The following is a 24,325-nucleotide window of genomic DNA, read 5'->3' as shown; positions in this document are numbered from 1 at the left end:
AAAGACTTACCTTAGGGGGAAAAAAGGAGGGAAAAAGGGGTGTATACACTCGCACACACACACATATCCATCCTCATATACACAGACACAAGCAGACATTTGTAAAGGCAAAGAGTTTGGGCAGAGATGTCAGTCGGGGCGGATGTACAAAGGCAAAGATGATGTTGACAGACAGGTGAGGTACGAGCGGCGGCAAATTGAAATTAGAAATTAGCGGAGATTGAGGCCTGGCGGATAGCGAGAAGAGAGGATATGCTGAAGGGCAAGTTCCCATCTCCGGAGTTCTGACAGGTTGGTGTTAGTGGGAAGTATCCAGATAACCCGGACGGTGTAACACTGTGCCAAGATGTGCTGGCCGTGCACCAAGGCATGTTTAGCCACAGGGTGATCCTCATTACCAACAAACACTGTCTGCCTGTGTCCATTCATGCGAATGGACAGTTTGTTGCTGGTCATTCCCACATAGAACGCTTCACAGTGTAGGCAGGTCAGTTGGTAAATCACGTGGGTGCTTTCACACGTGGCTCTGCCTTTGATCGTGTGCACCTTCCGGGTTACAGGACTGGAATAGGTGGTGGTGGGAGGGTGCATGGGACAGGTTTTACACCGGGGGCGGTTACAGGGGTAGGAGCCAGAGGGTAGGGAAGGTGGTCTGGGGATTTCATAGGGATGAACTAAAAGGTTGCGAAGGTTAGGTGGACGGCGGAAAGACACTCTTGGTGGAGTGGGGAGGATTTCATGAAGGATGGATCTCATTTCAGGGCAGGATTTGAGGAAGTCGTATCCCTGCTGGAGAGCCACATTCAGAATCTGATCCAGTCCCGGAAAGTATCCTGTCACAAGTGGGGCACTTTTGGGGTTCTTCTGTGGAAGGTTCCGGGTTTGAGGAGATGAGGAAGTGGCTCTGGTTATTTGCTTGTGTACCAGGTCGGGAGGGTAGTTACGGGATGCAAAAGCTGTTTTCAGGTTGTTGGTGTAGTGGTTCAAGGATTCCGGACTGGAGCAGATTCGTTTGCCACGAAGACCTAGGCTGTAGGGAAGGGACCGTTTGATGTGGAACGGGTGGCAGCTGTCATAATGGAGGTACTGTTGCTTGTTGGTGGGTTTGATGTGGACGGACGTGTGAAGCTGGCCATTGGACAGGTGGAGGTCAACGTCAAGGAAAGTGGCATGGGATTTGGAGTGGGACCAGGTGAATCTGATGGAACCAAAGGAGTTGAGGTTGGAGAGGAAATTCTGGAGTTCTTCTTCACTGTGAGTCCAGATCATGAAAATGTCATCAATAAATCTGTACCAAACTTCGGGTTGGCAGGCCTGGGTAACCAAGAAGGCTTCCTCTAAGCGACCCATGAATAGGTTGGCATACGAGGGGGCCATCCTGGTACCCATGGCTGTTCCCTTTAATTGTTGGTATGTCTGGCCTTCAAAAGTGAAGAAGTTGTGGGTCAGGATGAAGCTGGCTAAGGTAATGAGGAAAGAGGTTTTAGGTAGGGCGGCAGGTGATCGGCGTGAAAGGAAGTGCTCCATCGCAGCGAGGCCCTGGACATGCGGAATATTTGTGTATAAGGAAGTGGCATCAATGGTTACAAGGATGGTTTCCGGGGGTAGCAGACTGGGTAGGGATTCCAGGCGTTCGAGAAAGTGGTTGGTGTCTTTGATGAAGGATGGGAGACTGCATGTAATGGGTTGAAGGTGTTGATCTACGTAGGCAGAGATGCGTTCGGTGGGGGCTTGGTAACCAGCTACAATGGGACGGCCGGGATGATTGGGTTTGTGAATTTTGGGAAGAAGGTAGAAGGTAGGGGTGCGGGGTGTTGGTGGGGTCAGGAGGTTGATGGAGTCGGGTGAAAGGTTTTGTAGGGGGCCTAAGGTTCTGAGGATTCCTTGAAGCTCCGCCTGGACATCAGGAATGGGATTGCCTTGGCAAACTTTGTAAGTAGTGTTGTCTGAAAGCTGACGCAGTCCCTCAGTCACATACTCCCGACGATCAACCACTACACCAACAACCTGAAAACAGCTTTTGCATCCCGTAACTACCCTCCCGACCTGGTACACAAGCAAATAACCAGAGCCACTTCCTCATCTCCTCAAACCCGGAACCTTCCACAGAAGAACCCCAAAAGTGCCCCACTTGTGACAGGATACTTTCCGGGACTGGATCAGATTCTGAATGTGGCTCTCCAGCAGGGATACGACTTCCTCAAATCCTGCCCTGAAATGAGATCCATCCTTCATGAAATCCTCCCCACTCCACCAAGAGTGTCTTTCCGCCGTCCACCTAACCTTCGCAACCTTTTAGTTCATCCCTATGAAATCCCCAGACCACCTTCCCTACCCTCTGGCTCCTACCCCTGTAACCGCCCCCGGTGTAAAACCTGTCCCATGCACCCTCCCACCACCACCTATTCCAGTCCTGTAACCCGGAAGGTGCACACGATCAAAGGCAGAGCCACGTGTGAAAGCACCCACGTGATTTACCAACTGACCTGCCTACACTGTGAAGCGTTCTATGTGGGAATGACCAGCAACAAACTGTCCATTCGCATGAATGGACACAGGCAGACAGTGTTTGTTGGTAATGAGGATCACCCTGTGGCTAAACATGCCTTGGTGCACGGCCAGCACATCTTGGCACAGTGTTACACCGTCCGGGTTATCTGGATACTTCCCACTAACACCAACCTGTCAGAACTCCGGAGATGGGAACTTGCCCTTCAGCATATCCTCTCTTCTCGCTATCCGCCAGGCCTCAATCTCCGCTAATTTCTAATTTCAATTTGCCGCCGCTCGTACCTCACCTGTCTGTCAACATCATCTTTGCCTTTGTACATCCGCCCCGACTGACATCTCTGCCCAAACTCTTTGCCTTTACAAATGTCTGCTTGTGTCTGTGTATATGAGGATGGATATGTGTGTGTGTGCGAGTGTATACACCCCTTTTTCCCTCCTTTTTTCCCCCTAAGGTAAGTCTTTCCGCTCCCGGGATTGGAATGACTCCTTACCCTCTCCCTTAAAACCCAAATCCTTTTGTCTTTCCCTATCCTTCCCTCTTTCCTGACGAGGCAACCATTGGTTGCGAAAGCTAGATTTTGTGTGTATGTTTGTGTTTGTCTGTGTGTCTATCGACCTGCCAGCGCTTTTGTTTGGTAAGTCCCATCATCTTTCTTTTTAAATATATTTTTCCCACGTGGAACGTTTCCCTCTATTATATATATATATATATATATATATATAAGCTAGATTTTGTGTGTATGTTTGTGTTTGTTTGTGTGTCTATCGACCTGCCAGCGCTTTTGTTTGGTAAGTCTCATCATCTTTCTTTTTAAATATATATATATATATATATATATATATATATATATATATATATATATATATATATATATAAAAAGAAAGATGATGAGACTTACCAAACAAAAGCGCTGGCAGGTCGATAGACACACAAACATACACACAAAATTCTAGCTTTCGCAACCAACGGTTGCCTCGTCAGGAAAGAGGGAAGGAGAGGGAAAGACGAAAGGATTTGGGTTTTAAGGGAGAGGGTAAGGAGTCATTCCAATCCCGGGAGCGGAAAGACTTACCTTAGGGGGAAAAAAGGACAGGTATACACTCGCGCACACACACACACATATCCATCCGCATATACACAGACACAAGCAGACATTTGTAAAGGCAAAGAGTTTGGGCCTCGGGACGGAAGTACAGAGGCAAAGATGATGTTGAAAGACAGGTGAGGTATGAGCGGCGGCAGATTGAAATTAGAAATTAGCGGAGATTGAGGCCTAAAGTAGATCCTAAATTGATACAGTCTCTAAACATAGTAATGAAAAACTGGAAAACCACACTTAATATCCAAACAAATTCAGATAACATCACATCACAGCCAATACAGATTAAGCGAGGAATATACCAAGGAGACTCATTAAGTCCTTTCTGGTTCTGTCTTGCTCTGAACCCACTATCCAACATGCTAAATAATACAAATTATGGATACAATATTACTGGAACATACCCACACAAAATCACACATTTGCTATACATGGATGATCTAAAACTACTGGCAGCAACAAATCAACAACTCAACCAATTACTAAAGATAACAGAAATATTCAGCAATGATATAAATATGGCTTTTGGAACAGACAAATGTAAGAAAAATAGCATAGTCAATGGAAAACACACTAAACAAGGTGATTACATATTGGATAACCACAGCGACTGCATAGAAGCGATGGAAAAAACAGATGCCTATAAATATCTAGGATACAGACAAAAAATAGGAATAGATAATACAAATATTAAAGAAGAACTAAAAGAAAAATATAGACAAAGACTAACAAAAATACTGAAAACAGAATTGACAACAAGAAACAAGACAAAAGCTATAAATACTTATGCTATACCAGTATTGACCTACTCATTTGGAGTAGTGAAATGGAGTGACACAGACCTAGAAGCACTCAATACACTTACACGATCACAATGCCACAAATATAGAATACATCACATACATTCAGCAACAGAAAGATTCACATTAAGCAGAAAGGAAGGTGGAAGGGGATTTATAGATATAAAAAACCTACATTATGGACAGGTAGACAACTTAAGAAAATTCTTTCTAGAACGAGCAGAAACTAGCAAAATACACAAAGCAATTACTCATATAAATACATCAGCTACACCATTGCAATTTCATAACCACTTCTAGAACCCTTTAGATCACATAACATCAACAAATACAAAAAAAGTAAATTGGAAAAAGAAAACACTACATGGCAAGCACCCGTATCATCTAACACAGCCACACATAGATCAAGACGCATCCAACACATGGCTAAGAAAAGGCAATATATACAGTGAGACGGAAGGATTCATGATTGCAATACAGGATCAAACAATAAACACCAGATATTACAGCAAGCATATTATTAAAGATCCCAATACCACAACAGATAAATGCAGACTTTGCAAACAACAAATAGAAACAGTAGATCACATCACAAGCGGATGTACAATACTAGCAAATACAGAATACCCCAGAAGACATGACAATGTAGCAAAAATAATACATCAACAACTTGCCATAAAACATAAACTAATAAAACAACATGTTCCCACATACAAGTACACACCACAAAATGTACTGGAGAATGATGAATACAAATTATACTGGAACAGAACAATTATAACAGATAAAACAACACCACATAACAAACCTGACATCATACTCACCAATAAAAAGAAGAAATTAACACAACTAATTGAAATATCCATACCCAACACAACAAATATACAGAAGAAAACAGGAGAAAAAATTGAAAAATACATCCAACTGGCTGAGGAAGTCAAGGACATGTGGCATCAGGATAAAGTCGACATTATACCAATTATACTATCAACTACAGGAGTCATACCTCACAATATCCACCAGTACATCAATGCAATACAGCTACATCCAAACATATATATACAACTACAAAAATCTATAATTATTGATACATGTTCAATGACCCGAAAGTTCCTAAATGCAATATAACATATACCGTACAGTTAAAAGGAAGTCACGCTTGATCAAGGTCCGCGTCACTGTCCGTTTTTGACCAGACATAACGTCTGAGAATAGAAAGAAATAATAATAATAATTTCATATGGCTCAATGACCTGATGCAAGTCTTAATTGGACGCCCTTCGGCGACTTGCATGTCCCTAACATATCCCAGTTACCCAAACATGGAAAGGGGACCTATGGTTTCATGTGGAATCACATGTTTCCAGCAGTTCGTCACATCACTAAGTGTGAAGGCTAGGTTAAAACAAAAAGTGAGAAATCCACTGACCAAGATTCGGTCTTGTGACCTCTCAGTTTCCTGGCAGGTGCTTTCCCATTACAATACTGGGCCCAACATGGTGAGAACAATACTGGTCCACTTCAAAGACTGAATTGTGAAAATAAGCATCCAACAGCTCACAGATGATGAAGAACTGTTCATGGCAACAGACTTTCTATTCAATGAAAAATACAAAGATGATGAGTGGGGGATAAGATGATGATCCAGCATGAACAACGAGGTACTGCAATAATTGCCAGTAAGAGTATTTGTAATATGTAAAGAGAGTTTACATTACATGGAGCTTTTAATTTAGCTATTATTTTTGTTTTTAACTGCCAGATGTTTTGCTCTTTGCTATATGATGTGATGGTTTTTGTTACTTTAATTTAAAAGTTTTCCTTCAGGAACACGAGAAAATGAAATCTTACTCTGTATGTGCCGTATGAGAAAACAAATGCATTTCATTATTGGTAACTAATCTTGTTGTTAAAGCAAATTCACTTGCCAACACACTTCTTTGTCAGAAACAAATCCTGTACATGGACAGCATAAAATTAAACACTTTTTTCTCGGCAAAAATGCATGAAAAAAACTTCCATATATTTAAAACCTCAACTAACTATTTGTAATTACTGATTAATATAACTTTAATATGATAAAATACAAAAAACACAGTCATAAAAAGGAAAAATTAACTCACGTGTGTTTCCCACAATTGCATTTTGTGCCATTAGGACCTGGATTGCCTGCGCTAACCTATCAAGAGCTAGTTGTTGACATTTCCTGTTCCTACTGTGGCATGAAGCAGAAAGCAGTGGTGTTATCAGCATTTGGCCCAAATGTCTTGCTGACACTGCACCCTCACAAGGCTGCTCCAATGTACTTTCCAGGAGGGCCAACTGTAGCCGCCAATATTGATGAGTACTGTCTTCCTCCCACCCTAGGACTGGAGCCAAAATACACCACCTGTGGATTTTAAAAGCCATTTAAACACAACAAACCTTCTGCTTGCAAGCAAGCAACATTCTTAAAATTTCAACCAGAAGAAATATTTTTTATCTACATTTACAATGATCAGCCAGAAAATTATGGCCTACTACCGATATAAACCTGTCCAGGCAATAGCAGTGTCACCTGGCGAGAAATGTCTGTTAGTCAGCACATGCACTGTGCGTGCAGTATCAGTAAGAGTGCTGTCCGTGTGCACAAACTGAACAACTTGGGTGCTCAAGGAGTGCTGTGGTGAGCATCTGCAACACGTGTGTGAAACCAAGGTGAAACCAGGTCCAGACGTCGTCATGGTGCTGGGCGGCTACTCCTCATTAGATATCACACGTCATAGACTGGGCAGACTGATAAGGCAGGACAGGCGACAAACTGTGGTGTTACTAACATCAGACTTTAATGCTGGCCAGAGTACAAGTGTGTCTGAACACACAGTGCACTAAACACACCTAATGAGGGTCCTCCGCAACTGATGACTCATGCATGTGCCAATGTTAACACCATGACATCAGCAACTACATGTGAAATGGGCACATGACCCTCGTTACTGGATGATGGCACAGTGACAGAGTTGCGTAATCTGATGAATCTCAATATCTTCTTCATGATGCCGATGGGAGGGCACAAATCCATCATCTTCCAGGGGAACAGCTCCTTGACACCTGTATTGCGGGATGGAGGCAAGCTGGTGGAGGCACCATTATAATCTGGGCATTATTCACATGGGCATCCACGGGTCCACAGAAGCTTTTGCAAGGCACCATGATGGCCAAGGAGTATTGTACACTTGTTGCAGACCACATACACCCCTTCATGACAATCATACTTCCTGATGGCAGTAGCATTTTTCAACAAGGTGCCATGTCACAAGACCAGGAGTGAGATGGAGTGGTTTGAGGAACAGTAATGAGTTCCAATTGATGTGCTGTGCCCCCCCCCCCCCCCCCCAAACTAGTCACATCTGAACCCAGTCGAACACATCTGGGATGTGATTAAATGTGGTGTCACAGCTCATCGGCCTTCCTCCCCAGAATTTACAGGAATTAGTTGACTTGTGTGTGCAGATGTAGTTTCAACTCCCTCCGGCAACCTACCAAGACCTCACTGCTTCCACGCAACGATTTGTCGCTGCTGTTATCAATGCCGAAGGTGGGCATACCGGCTTTTAGGAAGGTGCTCATAATGTTCTGGCTGAGCTACGTATAACAACAAATGTAACATAAATCTAATTTCAGCTTGCAAGGAAGTGAAAATTTATAGTTACAAGTGAAAGTAAAGTTTTCTCTTTCACAAACATTTAGGGTTATTATTTTCATTCATTGGAGATATTCAACTGAGCAAGACTATATATAAAACAAGATGTCTGTATTTCTATTTAACAGAGATAATGATATCATGGGAATGCACACAGTTCTTACAAGGCCGACATAGAGAAAAGCTCTCTCTCTCTCTCTCTCTCTCTCTCTCTCTCTCTCTCTCTCTATCATCATTGGTTTAATCTGTAACAGGGGACATGCATGATTATGTAAGATGCAAATCTCACCCCCGAGGTAACTGCACAAAATGTAGGACAATGATAAATTAATATTTAGGTACAAAAACCCTATAACTGAAATATTCAGAATAGATATACAGCTACAGATTATGAGTTTGTGCTAGAACAACCAGACATGTGCTATATGTTGGCAGCAAAGCTAATCATCATCACATGTACCACTGAAATTTACACTTTATGAACACTACAACCAGTTACAGTCTCCCAAATTTTTTAAAAAAATTAGTAAGCAGCTGGCAGCATTTTATTACATAAATTTATGGATATTAAGCTATCATTCATATTTGTCCATTAAAATTATAAGGTTTTTAGTTCAAGTCCCAAATCACATCCCGACAAGGCAAGAAAACTTGGATCATCATCATTGTTTGCAATTTCTAAGATCCCAAATTTCCAACAGATAGATATGACATTTCAGCCTATAGTTCTTTATTATTTAATTGTTATGCTTTTCTTTCTTAAGAATGGTTACTACAACTGTCATTTACTTCTACTATTCAAAAATTACTACCTAGATCATGAAAATGTCTCTGATTAAGTCATTCAAAAAGGCTATACCACCTTGAAAACAAGTACAAAACAGTGTGGCACATTTCAGATTTGGGTGAACAGTGGAAAATAGTCCCGCAGAATAAAAATATCATTTTATAAACAGAGATACTTGTGGTTACATTTTCACAGAATTAATTATAACAACATGAATTATTAATGACATATTCACTTATATAAAGGTATTGGTATAGCTTTCAATGGTAATTTGAATGTACAATTACTTCACCCCTTCTTCAATAGTAAAATTACCAGTTTTTCCCATAGTCTGACTGTATTTGTTTCATATGGTGTAAGATATGATCTTCCGCGCCTTATCTGCTTTTCAATTACCATTTTCACATCCTTTTTATTACTTTCAGAAACTACAAAATACTCTATGCTGTTGTGAAGAATGCACATCACATGATTGGTGCACTGATTATGATGTCTAATTTGACACACAGTAGCACAGAATAGTAAGTGCCATACTAAATATATTTTCACAAGCATATAACAATGAATCAGTCTTTTCTTCTCATCCCATGCTGTAAGTCTCCCGGACCCACAGTTCTGGGTGATTTTTCCAAGATATACCCCTTTTCCTAGCAATACACCTTTTCCTTCACCCCTCTTCCTCCCTCTTCAACCGTTCTGAGCCACTGGCTCCGAAAGCTTGGCTAGTTACTACACATACCAGTACTGGTGTCTAACTGCGAGTCATGGCACTAACACTACTAACAACACAAATCCTGCTGCACACATTGTGATCATCATTCCTTTAAGGTTGGGTACCCATATGGTAAATAGTCTTCCATCTACATTGGCTCAAGCAGTGGAAGTTTAATTATAACAACCCTGTATTATTTGTTGCTAGTACATCTCTATCATTTGAACCCTACCACATGAAACAGTATTCTTAATGTATGAACATGCTACAGAATAACAATTCTTTTCTTTGTTGCTATGAGCAGTTTTGGCACAGTAGTAACTTCTCTCTAGTACTACAACAATACAGAAATGGATACAACAACGAAGATTCAGCTGTTATCTTGAAAACAGTTTCACTAAATGCAAGCTTACGGATTATGCCATGTATGAGCGAAGTTACGTTGAAATTTCTCTAGGCATTCTAGAGATATGCTAAACATACATATTCGTGGCAACACATACCAAATTTGTACAATATTTAAATATTATTGTACTAACAGTGCTTTTTCATGTTTCAGTTAAAGTTTAGTAATTTTGCACAAGGTGATACGGTGTATTAATGATTTCATTAAATAATATAGAAAACATCTGTTCCATACTAACATTCCACAGAATAATATGCTTAGCACAGTTGAGTAAAATTTTGAAGTCCTCTCTAGTAGAATAAGAGATGAGCAAAGCACATCAGGATGCCAGGTGAATTGCCATCAAGGAAGGACCATAGATGTTATAAGTAATATGGCCACACGACAGATTTAATTGTTACACACTTTAAGAACTGGGTGTCCAAAGCACCACTGCAGTGGAATAACATCACAGGGAAAGAGGGATACTGTCACTGTGAAGACAACCACAGTGGAGTAAGAAAGCTTAAGTCAAATGCAACAGTAACCATTCAACACACTGACTCTGTAAAATGCACCACCACCCTGAAGGTGGAGTTTAGACACCTTTCAGCTGCAACTGCGGTCACCACATGAGCTGACCAGACAAGAATACCAAGACAATTGACATCATTGCTGCCTAACAGTAGCAAAGCATATGGGACAACCTTGCATAAATATTACATATTACTCCTGTTCCAGTGGAGAGATCTACTCAGTTTTCGGGCATCCACCATTTCACACCCACACCTAAAAGGCTACCAGCAGCAGATTACATCAGCTCTGTGGAGCATGTTGCAGGTTCTCTCCCACCATAAGTAGCAGATGTTCACCACAAAACCTGCAGAGCACTTACCAATGCACCTACACTGAGATCAAACATCTTCAAGGGAGAATGAGTAGCACTGAAAAATCTGTAGGACGACAAGGAAACTGGAGTTCTGCCAGCTAACAACGGCAACATTACAGTCTTAATGTCACATGTGGACTACAATAATAAGATATTCAATCTTTTGAATGACATTGCATACAGAAAGATAGCTGTTGGTCTTACGAATAAAATTGAGAGGAAGATGAGGACTCTTCTCAATGAGTCAGGCTTGCCACCTAGAATCATTAAGGGTCTTCAAACACAAGCAGCACTGCTATCATGACTACTATATGGCCTTTCTAAGGCACACAGAGAAAGAACAGCTCTATAACAAACAATAATACTGGCGCATCTACTTACCAGCTGGCAAAACACCTGAAATGCGCTCACAGCGAATATGTGGGGAAGTGCAAACACCAAATTCACAACTCTGCCAACTTTGTACATTGCCTTAGTCAACTGTAGTTCCAGGATAAGGATATGATGGCCAGTGTCGACGTATTCTCCCTGTCTACAAGAGTTCCGCTTTCCGATTCCCTGGAACTCATAGCAGGGACGTTCCAAGATTGTTTGCTAGAACTTTTTAGCATGTTTTGACATAAACTTATTTTCTGTTTGACAGAAAGTATTACTAGCAAACTGATGGCTTGGTGATGCGCAGTCCATTATCGCCTCATGACGAACCTATATGTGGAACACTTCGAGGCAAACATACTAGAATACGCCAAGTTGAAACCCACATTTCTATTGGTAGATGAAACCCATGTTTCTATTAGTATGCGGACGAAACATTCATAATACAGCCATATGGTGTGCAAAGCTTCAAGAGTTCCTGGAACATTTAAACTCTACCATTGCAATATTGAACTCATAATGGAATTTGAAAAATAAAGCCTACTACCTTTCCTTGATGGGTTAGAGACCAGATGGATCCCTGGGTCACAGTATCTACAGAAAACCTATGCACACCGACATCTACTTCCATGCCTCTAGTCATTTCCACCAGTCATAAATTCGGTGCTTAAGACTCCAGTCCATAGAGTCCAAACACTTTCAGATAAGGAGTGCCTCACCAGAGATTTCCAACACCTATGACTGGTGTTCCGAAGGAGTGGGGACTCAGGGCATCAAATTGAAAGGGTGATGCAATCAAAATCAAGAATACCTGAGAAAGCGGTTGATACAGACAGAGGAAGGGCATCCAAAAATTGTCTACCTACCTTATGCTGACCAAATATCCAGAGAGATCTATAGACTCCTATGAAAACACAGCATCCAGTATATCTTGCTCCCTTCAACTAAGATAAAAAGTAAGCTTTGCAATGTTAAAGACAATCTAGATCTCCAAAAGCTGGATGTGTATCATTTTCCATGTGAATGTGGCATGTCTTATGCTGGGCAGATCACGAGAACAGTCAAGAAGAGATGAAAGGAACATCAGTGACACACCCGACTAAAAAAACTAAGCAAATCAGCTGTTGCCACGCACTGGCTCGAATATAATCATGAAATGGAATATTATGAGACCAGTATTGTGGTGCAAATGCCAAGTTTCTGGGACAGTATAATTAATACTTTCACTGCTACACGCATGTTCTCTGCATTCTGTGTGGAGGTGGATTTTGTTCTGGCTGTCCTGCTCGCCAAATGCTGGTGCCTGTGCAGAGACAGCATTCTACCCAATACGAAAGCTTACCATCCAATTTTTCAAAAACTGTTAAATGAAAACATTTAATTTGCTCATCTTATAGTCTGAGATCTTTACCCAATAAAGAACTGAATTTCTTTTCATTATTCATCATACTTACTGTGCTGTATCAAATTAAGTAAAACATTGCACAAAATTTTAGAGTTCACAGAGGTAAAAACGTATAGTGTAAACTTTGCGTGTGGTTGATTTTAGCTGATATATTGCAGCAAATGAAATGTAGATAATATATCGTAATTTTACTTTAAATTGAGAGCAGAATGATATCTCATTTCGAACTCGATTTATTGGGTATTATATCCAACAGATGGTCAGATACAAAGGTACCAGTTCTGTTGATGCAAAACTGCTAGCTATTATGAAATGCTTACCATCCGTTTTTAAGACAACTACTAGGTGAAAAAAATTTAACATACATTAAACAGAAATGTGCCAGTAAAATTTTAAATAATGACATAAATGGCTGGTCTTCTGAACTCGAAATTTTTTTAAGTGGCTTGTTCGCTAAGTCTTAAGTTTTGAGTGAGAGTCAAACGCTCTGTGATTTAAGAAATTCATCACACATTCTTACACATAACATAATTCATCTTGTGTAAAAGGAAATTTATTTTGAAAGTAACACTTCTCAAACCATCATTCGCAATATTTTCCTGCAACCCGTTAGAAATAGTTTCTGCTGAACAGTTGCCAGAGAGCCCCAGAAAATAGGCATTACTGAGCACGTGCAGATATGATGACGTAGGAAGCCCTTGCTGGTGTCTGCTCTGCTCATACACCTTTCATTGCATTTCGTTTCAAAATTCTGTGCATAGTGGAGCATCACATGACCGTGTGCAGCACTGATGCATGTTGTTTGGTGGGGACATATGGAGTTGTGGTACTTAGTGCAATTGTTTTATCATATTCCATCCACAAAAGGAACGCAAAATCAGAAAGCAGTTCTTGGCATAATATTCATTTCAAGACTACAGTCTACAACTCAAAGTGCCCTAATATAATGCGATCTGGTGACTTTAACTTTTTTTTTATATATATATATATATATAATTCGTACTCAGCATTACTGCTACATAGCATTTACAAACAGGCTTACGTCCACACAGCACTGCAAAAAGGTATTAAGAAGATGTTTCCAGAATGAGATTTTCACTCTGCAGTGGAGTGTGCGCTGATATGAAACTTCCTGGCAGATTAAAACTGTGTGCCCGACCGAGACTTGAACTCGGGACCTTTGCCTTTCGCGGGCAAGTGCTCTACCATCTGAGCTACTGAAGCACGACTCACGCCCGGTACTCACAGCTTTACTTCTGCCAGTATCTCGTCTCCTACCTTCCAAGCTTTACAGAAGCTTTAGCAGAACTTAACAAGTCTGCCTTCTGTGAAACACAGTGTTTTTTGATCACAAGACATGTTTCCACATTTGTCTGGTACCTCCTCTCGGGTTGAAGCTTCTGTAAAGTTTGGAAGGTAGGAGACGAGATACTGGCAGAAGTAAAGCTGTGAGTACCGGGCGTGAGTCGTGCTTCGGTAGCTCAGATGGTAGAGCACTTGCCTGCAAAGGCAAAGGTCCCAAGTTCGAGTCTCGGCTGGGCACACAGTTTTAATCTGCCAGGAAGTTTCGTATTAAGAAGAAACACAAATTCCTTGCAAAAAATAAAAACAGATGTTTGTATGCATCAGAACTAAGGACAAGCTTTTCATGACTTTTTCAAATGGTACAAAAAATTAACAATGTTAACTGTCAGGAAAAGAAACTGTGCAACTAGCAGTTTATATTCTACTCCAGGAGTAAATAAATATAAAGGCTTGTGGGGAGTTACAATGATAAAATACGGTGTGTTGACAGTCTATAAATTGCTGAAGAATGGCGTTCTACAAATCTAAGATGTAAACAACACAAATTAAGAAATAACGTCAACCCGAGAGGAGGTACCAGACAAATGTGGAAACATGTCTTGTGATCAAAAAACATTGTGTTTCACAGAAGGCAGACTTGTTAAGTTCTGTTAAAGCTGTCAATATATTTGAAACAAAAAATTTTATTCTATACTACTGACCAAATTTGCCTGCTTATTCATCTTCAAGTGATCTTACATTATGTCATAAAAGAATTTCGTAAACCACCCCAAAATGCATAATTCAGCTTAATGTGCACTTTCATATGTCCAGGTTCACACTAAGGTAGGTCCCTGCCTGGTATTAAGACTTTCAATGTGGTTTGCAGGATGCTAATTTTCTTTGAGTACAAGTACTGTATTATCTCATTTTTGGTTCTTTATTATTGCATTATGCCACAAGATGAAAGCAAGCACTTCAGATTCAGTGAAGAGTTTAAACTAGACAACAGTGTGAAATGAAACACCGTGTTTCAAATAAATTGGCTGGCTCTGTGGAAAAGATTAATAAAAGCCAAATTTCTTTAGAAAATCAACAAAAATAACTTCACTGTTCTGCATGACAATTAATGCTTGATTGCCAATAATGTGGAAATAAAATAAAATCAAAACCTGAAACAAATACATATTTTAGTCTTCTGTATGTGAATGTGTTTAATTTACCCAGCAACTCCTAGCCACAGAAATCTGTTTTGTTTTCATTTGATGTGAGAGCTATAAACAAAATCACAAAACATAAACACAGGTCACGCAGAGACTAATCCCTCCCCTCCCCCACTGCAACTCAGACTGCTCTGCACGTGCACGAATCTGGCAGCTTGGGCATGACAATCCCCCCCCCCCCCCCTCCCTCCGGATAGCATTTGGCTGCTACTGTTTATACAGCCAAGAGCCACACTTCAAGAAGCCACAAGCAGGAGAAGGCACTGCTTATATGCGACTTCAGCTCTGCACACGCACATGAGCCTGCTGGCAACCGATTAAATGAAACTAAAGTAAACGGTTATGAGATCATGCTCATTAAAGGCAGTTAATTATTACAAAGCACTGAATAGTTTTCCTCCTAAAGCATTCGACACTTTTAGCTGTTGGTAGATGCTTATGAATGCACAGTGTTTTGTTGTTGTAAATCACACATTTCTTTGCAATTTAACTTTTAATTTTGGTGTTTTTATCTCATATACAATTTATTGCTGCAATAGCAGACTAATGTAAAATTCTTTGTTAGAGTATCAGTTCTTATCACACAAAAATTTAACTGAAAACTGAAACAATGAAAAATTCCTGGCATTCTAAAAAATTCCTGGGTTTTTCTCCGATTTTCTTGAGGATGAAAAAATTCCCAGTTTTTCCCCAGATTTACTGGTAGTCCCAGAACATATACACCCTGTTTTTGTTATATGCCCATAGTTACTGTGCTGTGTCAGGTTAAGTTAAACACTGTGCAAAATTTTAAAGATTCTACAGTTGTAAAAACATATTGTATAAAATGGATTGAGTTTAGCTGATACATTGCAGTGAATGGAATGTCGATAAGATATTGAAATTTTATTTAAAATTGAAAGTAGGCTATCTTGTTTTGTTCTTACATTATTTCGTTTTACATCCAAAGGACGCCTGTGTGTGATGTGCCCTTTCATTCACTGTGCATCGCGAATCATGTGGTCACAACAATTGTCACATCTCATAAACAATTCAACATGTCAGAACGAGGTTTTTTTTGTAAATGATAGCATGTAAGGAGGCATATGTGTTGTATAATAAATATTCATAACTTTTTTATTCACGAAGGTATGGAAGTAACTCAGCCGCAGTAGTGAGCGGTCAGTGGCTCAAGATGCACACAGACGTACCACCATAGGAAAACCCAAGTGGTGTACCTACCCACATTCACACCACCTGGAAAACTGTTGTTGTAGGATATGTATACATGCCCAAATCAGCAAAAGGGTTAAAGAGTGTATCAAAATAAAGAAGAAAAGAAAACCTAATAAACAGGGACAGAGTTTTCAATTTAAATAACTCTTAGGATCTGGCTCTCAATTAATTAAAATCTTGCCGGCCATCATGTCCATCAGATTAGAAAATTCTACGGAAATTTGCTTTTCACAGAATGTCAATGTGTGCTCTTTAAGAGCATCAAGGAGTGCAGAGGACATTGGGAATCAAACTTAGCGATAAACAGCAGTTTGAGACCAAAAATAGCTCACAGTCTGGTTGAAGTAGTCAGAGTACACACAACAACAAAACTTGCAGCACCTGAAGAAGACTGCTGGGTTGGTTGTCAAAATATTGTGCAGAAAATGGAAACAACAACTCAGCTGAACATCCAGAAGCTCATTATTAATCAATCAACACTGAGAAAACATGAAATATCATAGCTGTGTTCCTGTTGGCTGGACACAGCATGACTCTGCACAACCCCATGCACTTCATACAGACCTGGTAGTGCTTCTCCTGCATGCAGCCTATAGTATGATCAGGTATGTCCTGGTCACCTACTATCTGGAGCTGGTAACAGCTGTGGCCAGAATGGACGATGATACCCGCACAGAATGGCCACTGACACTGAGACATCACAGGGAGCTGATGCTACTTTTTCTTTCCGAATCACAATGTCTTTCAACATCAAGAAGTCTTTCTGTGACATGATTTAATGGTGTCATTTCTATGTGGGGAAACAGAGAAGTTGATGGGTTTATCAGTAGAAATAAAGAGTAATTGAAAGAGAGTGAAAGTAATGGATTACAAATTAAGTGAGAGTAATGGACTGCAAATTAAGTGAGGAGAGAGAGAGATTGTAAACTGGGTCATGTGTGGGCTATGTTACAGGAGAATAATTGTTCTAGACTGTAAGTACTGACTTAGAAAAAAATAAATAATCATAGGATATGTTGCTCAGTGAACTAAGCCCTGATGAATCTGAGACAAGCAATGAGCTGAGGAACTTCAAGGTATGAGCTTCACAAGAAAAAAGAAAATGCAATAAATAATGTAAACTTTAGATTTGTAAATAATTGTCAAGGCTTTTTAAGGAGATACCTTGAGACAAATCTGAGGTGGATTTGTGAAAGAAACGGGTAATGATGCACCACCAAATAATATGCTTTGCACAGTTGAGTAAAATTTTGAAGCCTTCCCCTGGTTGTGCTAGAGGCAAGCAAAGAACAGGGAATGCCATCAAGGGAGGACAGCTGGTGTAGCATGTAATATGGTCACAAGACAGACTTAATTTCTGTGCACTGTAAGAGCTGGGTGTCCAAGGAACCAATGCAGCAGAATGACATAATATGGAGAGAAGCATACCATCACTGTGATGACTACAGAGAGTGGAGTAAGAAAGCTTAAATCAAATGCAAGAGTAACTATTAACTACACTGAATCTGCAAAATGTGCCCGTCACTGTCACTGACAGGAAGCGTGGAGACACCTTCCAGCTGTAACCAGAGCAGCCAGATGAGCTGACCAGACAAGAATAGCTGGCCAAGTGATGCCACCGCCACCTCACAGTAGCAAAGCAAACATATCAGTCCTGCATATCTATCACTCCTGCTTCAGTGTAGGATCTACTCAGTTCACAGCCATCCATCATGGAGGCTGAACCTATGATGGACTATCCCTTGCTCGTCTAGCCATCCACGATCTTTGATGGAGCAGCAAGTCCCTCATCGGGAAAAGAGCTCTCATGAGCTGCAGTGCCACCAACTGAATGAAGACTGATGGGGAGCTATGGGCGCCATCTTCAGAGTGGGCCTTGTGGTGGCTTAACCAGTTGGTCCAGCGAGCTGACTGTTACCTGTCAACATGGGTGAATGCAACTGCAACTGTCCACTTCTGTTCCTGTGGGCAGACTTTGATGCTGCAAGTGTCAGCTGACCAAAGTGTGACTCCACACAGCTTCATGTAGAGGCAGGAGTCGTGTTTCTCCTGCATGCAGTCTATGGTAAAATCAGTGAGCCTTGGTCACCCACTTTCTGGAATAACCAGCAACTGTGGCTGGAGCAGAACCTATCACCCACACAGCATGGTCAGAGGCCCTGTGATGCCACAGGCAACTGACATCAATGCTTCCACCACCCTCTCTGCAGGTCGCAACGGCACACTTTGCACCAGTATTGACACGTTCCTGGCGTGGTGTACATAATTCCTAACCCACTGCCACAGGTGGCTGAGAGTCTAGACAACTGTGTATTTTTGCACAATAACAGTTTACTTTGTTAATAATGTTTCACTAGTGTCTTTGATGGTCCAATAGGCATCAACCCAGTCTACTCTGCACCAAGGAACCACACCAGTATGTTAACCACATCCTCTATAATACAGTGATTAACATTTTTGTTGAAGATGTGCATCTACAGGTACCCAAGTTATGCTGAATTATGTATATTCTAGTACCCCAGTTGTGCTGAATTATGTATATTCTAACTCTGTATCAGCATTTTATACCATGTATTTCTAAATACTCTCCTCTATGTGCTTATGAAGTCAGATGAAGACAAAAAATGGATACCACCTCAGAATAATTATGGAAACTGTAACAGAAATGATAGATCATTTGTATACTGTTTCAAGAGATGGAAATGAACATTTGGCAAGTCAGTCCTGGTGGAAGATCATGTAACTAAATCTATACTAGCCATTCATGCCATAAACATATAACTCTTCCACAAATTCCCAACATGTGTAGAAAGTATTAACTGTCTTGTCTCATTACATATCCAGTAATTTTATTTCTGTAAAATTAGAATGAAGACATGACATTTCACCTTACTCGGTACATTATTAAGTTTATGAAATCTTATAGAATATTTTAAGTTAAAAAAAATAAAAATGAGCTCACAAAGTATTTCCAAGTGACATTTTGTCTGACTTACAGCATTATAAGTATGATCTACATGGTAGCAATCTAGTTTATTTTAAAAGAATAAATGTGCTCAATACTAAAGGAACTTCCATGGCGTGAAAGCTTTTAAGCACAAAAAAGAGATGACTTACTTGAAAAGACCAGCAAACGGTGTTACAGGTGTTGAATGAGCCCCAACTGAAGTAACAACCATTGGTGCCGCATTTAAAGCAGCTGCACACAGAGTAGGATTTTCAGCAATCCACCGCGTAATAATTTCCAAAAGAGCGTTTGGCGGAGGATTTGTAACATTCTTCTTATCTAAAGTAAAACACCACAATACACTAAAAGCTGTCAACACCCAACAAACACTGTACTGCCAAACATAACAATGCAAACATCTGCTCTTCACTTTAATTAATTTGTGTTAACTTGGAAGAAAGTTCTGTATGTGGTACATGCTAGTGATCAATGCACTTAAAAACTAATTCTTACATTTTAGTAGTTTCACATAAGCATGGAGATCAGGCACAACAAAACTTCTAATTTTATTTAGAATCTCATCAGATTAGCCAAACCCTGTCCAATGTATTTAATTTTCTTTAATTATGGGGCATCACAAGAAAATTATTTACAACACACAGGGTTCTGTTAGGAAACAAATGAATTTATCAGAGATGAGCTCAGTAACAGTCCATTATCAGTTAGAGTGTAAATCTCTAATAATGCTGGTCACTCACACTCATGAAACAAAAGAAAGACCCTCAAACAATTGTAGCCACCAAGACTTTTTCAGCCATTTCTTGACATATTGCCTGATACCATCTGTTTCACACAATGGATGTTTGACTGATAATCTTAGCAGAGAAAGTTCTGGCAGAATGCAAATAATTTAGTAGTGAAGGATATCGTTTGTACTCTCGTTCCACTTATTCCAAAAGATAGCAAGTTTTCTTTCTCTTTCGTGCATGCCTGCTATTTGGTTATTGATAATCTCTCGTTTGGCCAGTATGACTGGCTGACATTCTCAAAGAATTTCCTACACCATGACCAATGGAAGTTAATTATCTGAGTAGTCCAGTCAAACATGTGAGCAAAAGTTAGATTATCAATCACATAGCTGTCAGCCAAAGAATCCGAAACAGACATTTCTAGGTAACCTGTAAATTAAACAAATGTCAGCCGGGAGCTTGTAAAAAGTTCCCAACGGGCAGCTCATGCAGTTATCACTGGTAATTAACTTAGCAGTCATACAACAAAAAGAATTGCTTTACATATCTTTAGACATATATGCAAGGAATGTGAAAATGCTCTTATTTTAAAAATGGAATTTGTATCAAATTTTTCATTCTTTAGATAAACAGATTCTTAGAGGCACTTAAAATTGCATAATCAAAAATCTTCTTTAAGGATGGCCTCATGATAAAAACTCATATGCCTTCAGTGCTGCCAGAATTTTAAATCAAAATCACAGTTTTGTTTTATTATGTGTAACATACAGCCACAAACACAAAAAAACAACTCATCACTTATAGCTTCCTCTACTTGATAAATCAATGCTCTATACAGTCTAGTTTAAAATACTGAAAACTTCAGTGTGTTATGTTGGTGTGTGTTGTGCAATAAGCAGAAGGTCAAATGCAATACTGACCTACAGTCTTATTTCTACGACTTTTTCAAGTCCTATAGTTTCTTTCAATTGGATCAACTGAAAAGAAGTACCTTATATGATTTGGAAGGTTTATTACAAGTGTAAATTTATCTGTTTTAAACATTTAAGAAAGTGGTGGGTGAATTTAAATGAAGCAGTTTTTATCATTATGATGATTCACAACAGAGAACATCCTAAACTACAAATACAGATGAAAACATAAAATCATGGTACTGGATTTTAGTAATTAAAGGAGTATAACTAATGCCATAGGCATACAAGAAAAAAACAATAATGTACATATCACAAGATGAATCAGCTGAGAGACTTTCATTAAATATTATGCCGCCTTTGGTGAACGTCAACAAAACCTAAACGCCAAAATAGCTATCTCATGTCTTGGAAATATTTTTAAAAGATTCCCATTGATTCTCTGAGCCAATCTGGCACTGAAGATAATGAGATGCAGGTCCTCCAACTCACACCACAAAAAAAAACAGCAATCAAAGCAATGGACAGAAGCCAATGGCACTGCAATCAAGAAAGGGAAGTACATTTCAAATACTAGGAAGGTTATGGTTCTGAGATGCAATAATTTTCTAATTGATTACCTTGCAAAGAGTAAAAAACTAACTGATGAATAATATCCAGGTCTTCTGGACCAATGCAGGACAAATTCATAGTAATAAGTCTCTACTGACTACGAGAAAAATGGAGCATTTAGCAGTGGGAGTTGTTGGGATAGGCACCGTGCTTACAAGATTTGGCAACCTCTAACTTAAAAACCATACTACAAGGATGGAATCTATTCATTAGAGGAATGGCGGATGAAGAGTGCAGTTCAAAAAGGGGACGCTACTAAAACTAACTACATTTCTGCCATAAAAAACACAGTTTTTTACTATCAGGGGAAGAGGAAGAAAACACACTCTCAAGCCTTGGGGCCGCTGTCTGCCAACTTATGAGCAGTAGTAGTACTCTGGGATGACAGGTATTGATTAGGGGGCAGGGAAAGGGGGAGGGGAGACTTAATTGAGAGGGAGGGAAGGGCAGAGACAAGGTGAGGAGGAGAGATGGAAGGGGGGTGGATGATGAACTCAATGTCATGGTTATCAGTGACCTTGCTGAAAACATTTAACATAATTTTCAATTTAAAAGAACTGATAAGTATACTAAAACAAAGGACAAAAAATGTAATTGTGAGCATATCATCCTACACGCTCACTTACAAATTTTCGCAGTCAAATAAAATTATGAAATGCTTAATGTAAAATATTGCTTCATTAATTGTAGGTTCACTAGATACAAACAACAAAATCCTTCCTCACATACAAGTGGCTGGTTGAATACTAACATACATATAAAAAAAACTGGAGTAGTGTGAGTAGGACTCATGCTCTGAGGGTTGTGCACAAACAGAATTATGTACTTAGTTCATCTACAAGTTTTGATGTGAGAGTTTGCAAATATCAAAATACGTGACATAAATTACAGTAACTTTGATTGTACTGACTTAAAAGCTTAAACTTCTTTACATTGGCAAAGAACTGTAGACCACAGTACTTGACACAAATTTTAGACAATTCCTGTGAAAAAGGAGTTTTAACAGATGGACAACAAAATGATCCTACAACGATTCTGTTTTTAGCAACTGAGGTACAGAACACTAAAATTGGGAAATTAACCATCCACTAAAACATTTAAATCTGCTCCTTAACAACATAGAAAAGAGGCCACTATCTGCATAAAAATTTTAAAATCTTCGGGTATGTGGGGCAGGGCAGGGCATGGCAGGGCAGGGCAGGGGAGCAGATAGAGGGAGAGGGGAGAGGTGAGGCGTGCAAAGGTAGGGACAGAGAGAGGGAAGGAAGAGAGGGTGCAGAAGTGGGACAGGGAATATAGCGGGGAGGAGGACAGGAGTAGAGTGGAAAGTTGGGATAGTAGAATACTGGACTGCGAGCAGGAGTTGCATGATGAGGGATTTTGATGCAGGATATGGTAGAAAACGGAAAATAATTTTGGAGGGGAAGAGTATGATGGACCTCAGCTCGGGGCACGAAGGGAGGTAGTCAAGGGTGTAGTGCACCTTTTCAAAGCTTAGGTGATAAGGAACATACTGATCAGTTTTCTGCACTCATATGAGCATTATTCAAATAAATTTCTGACTACACTCAATCAGAATTCTCCCCCATATAGCCACTGTTTGGTTATGTAAATAATGTACAAATACTTTATGCAGAAGTGTTTCTTGGCGACTCAGTGGATAAGTGTCAGACTGCAAATCCAACACCATGTGCTTCTGTCTCCATTTCATCCTAGTTTTTTTTCTGACTTAACACTTTCTCCTCTGCCAATGACTTTTCAATATGAAAAACAACCAGTTGCACTTTAGTTCAGAGTCTGTATTAAACTGTAGGTCCTTGTTTAATTGGGTGGATAAGTCAGTTTAAAGGTTGGGGGAAGGCAAGGATATACTAAATCGAATATGACCACACCTAATAACACAGTGTAGTGCTGAAACTAACATACCTACCTAATAAAGCAGGGTGGGGTTGAAACCATCCTTGAGAATGAGGACAGCTCTACTTAGTTTACAGGGTAACAAATGTAATATAAAACGCTCATAGGCTAATAGTCTAACCAGTTACGCTACTCTACTGACACTCTCCAATTCAACTAGCTTTGCACTTGTCAAGACCGCCTCCTTCCCTCACCACCTGTCCCTGCAGACATGTAGGTCTAATGGATTAGGTTCAATGGACTTAACTGGGCAATAATACAAGTATAGCTGACAGACACACATCTACAACAACAACTACTTTCTCAGATGTACTGTGGTTGCTAACTCTGTGGATTCTGTTGATATAATAAACCAATTTTCTTGTGTTTCCAGTGCTACAAAATGAATGAACAATGTAAGAACACAGTGGTTTTTAAAATCAACAGACATTAAGTCCAATATTTCCTAAAACAATGAGTATGCTTAAAATGATGTGAAATCTCTACAACAGCCAATTTAAACCATTGCAGTACATTTGCAACTTCTAACTGAGAATGTGTCAAGAGACGAATTGAAGATTTTTCCACATTTCAAAACCAGAGGGACAACATAAAGCTATTGTAGCACTGTCTTACCTTGTCTATGATCAATGGATGCTTATGACGAACTGAGTTTTATCACTCAGAAACAGTACACCATGGCTTGAAACTTCCTGGCAGACTACAAATATGAGCCAGACTGACACTTGAACCACAGACCTTTGCCTTTTGTGGGCAAGTGTTTGGATAGCTCCATAAGTAGAGCACTTGCACTCAAAAGACAAAGGTCCTAGGACTCGAAA

At 39.9% G+C, this 24,325-nt stretch overlaps 1 protein-coding gene across 4 annotated transcripts in view; it reads right to left on the bottom strand.

Moving 5' to 3' along the window:
* The window catches only part of LOC126175469 (integrator complex subunit 15), a 57,633-nt gene that overhangs the window by 663 nt on the left and 32,645 nt on the right, over window positions 1-24,325 (bottom strand). For all 4 annotated transcript variants that reach the window (XM_049922283.1, XM_049922280.1, XM_049922281.1 and 1 more), the window contains 2 exons: window positions 19,486-19,654; window positions 6,535-6,800 (listed from right to left, as the gene is read on the bottom strand). In XM_049922283.1, coding sequence (XP_049778240.1) covers window positions 6,535-6,800; window positions 19,486-19,654 — 435 coding nt within the window. The remainder of the gene's footprint in view (window positions 1-6,534; window positions 6,801-19,485; window positions 19,655-24,325) is intronic.

Source organism: Schistocerca cancellata, chromosome 3 (assembly GCF_023864275.1).
Source record: "Schistocerca cancellata isolate TAMUIC-IGC-003103 chromosome 3, iqSchCanc2.1, whole genome shotgun sequence".
Taxonomy (NCBI): domain Eukaryota; kingdom Metazoa; phylum Arthropoda; class Insecta; order Orthoptera; family Acrididae; genus Schistocerca; species Schistocerca cancellata.
The sequence above is the reverse complement of the archived record's forward strand: the minus strand, read 5'-3'. Positions and strand labels throughout refer to the sequence as shown.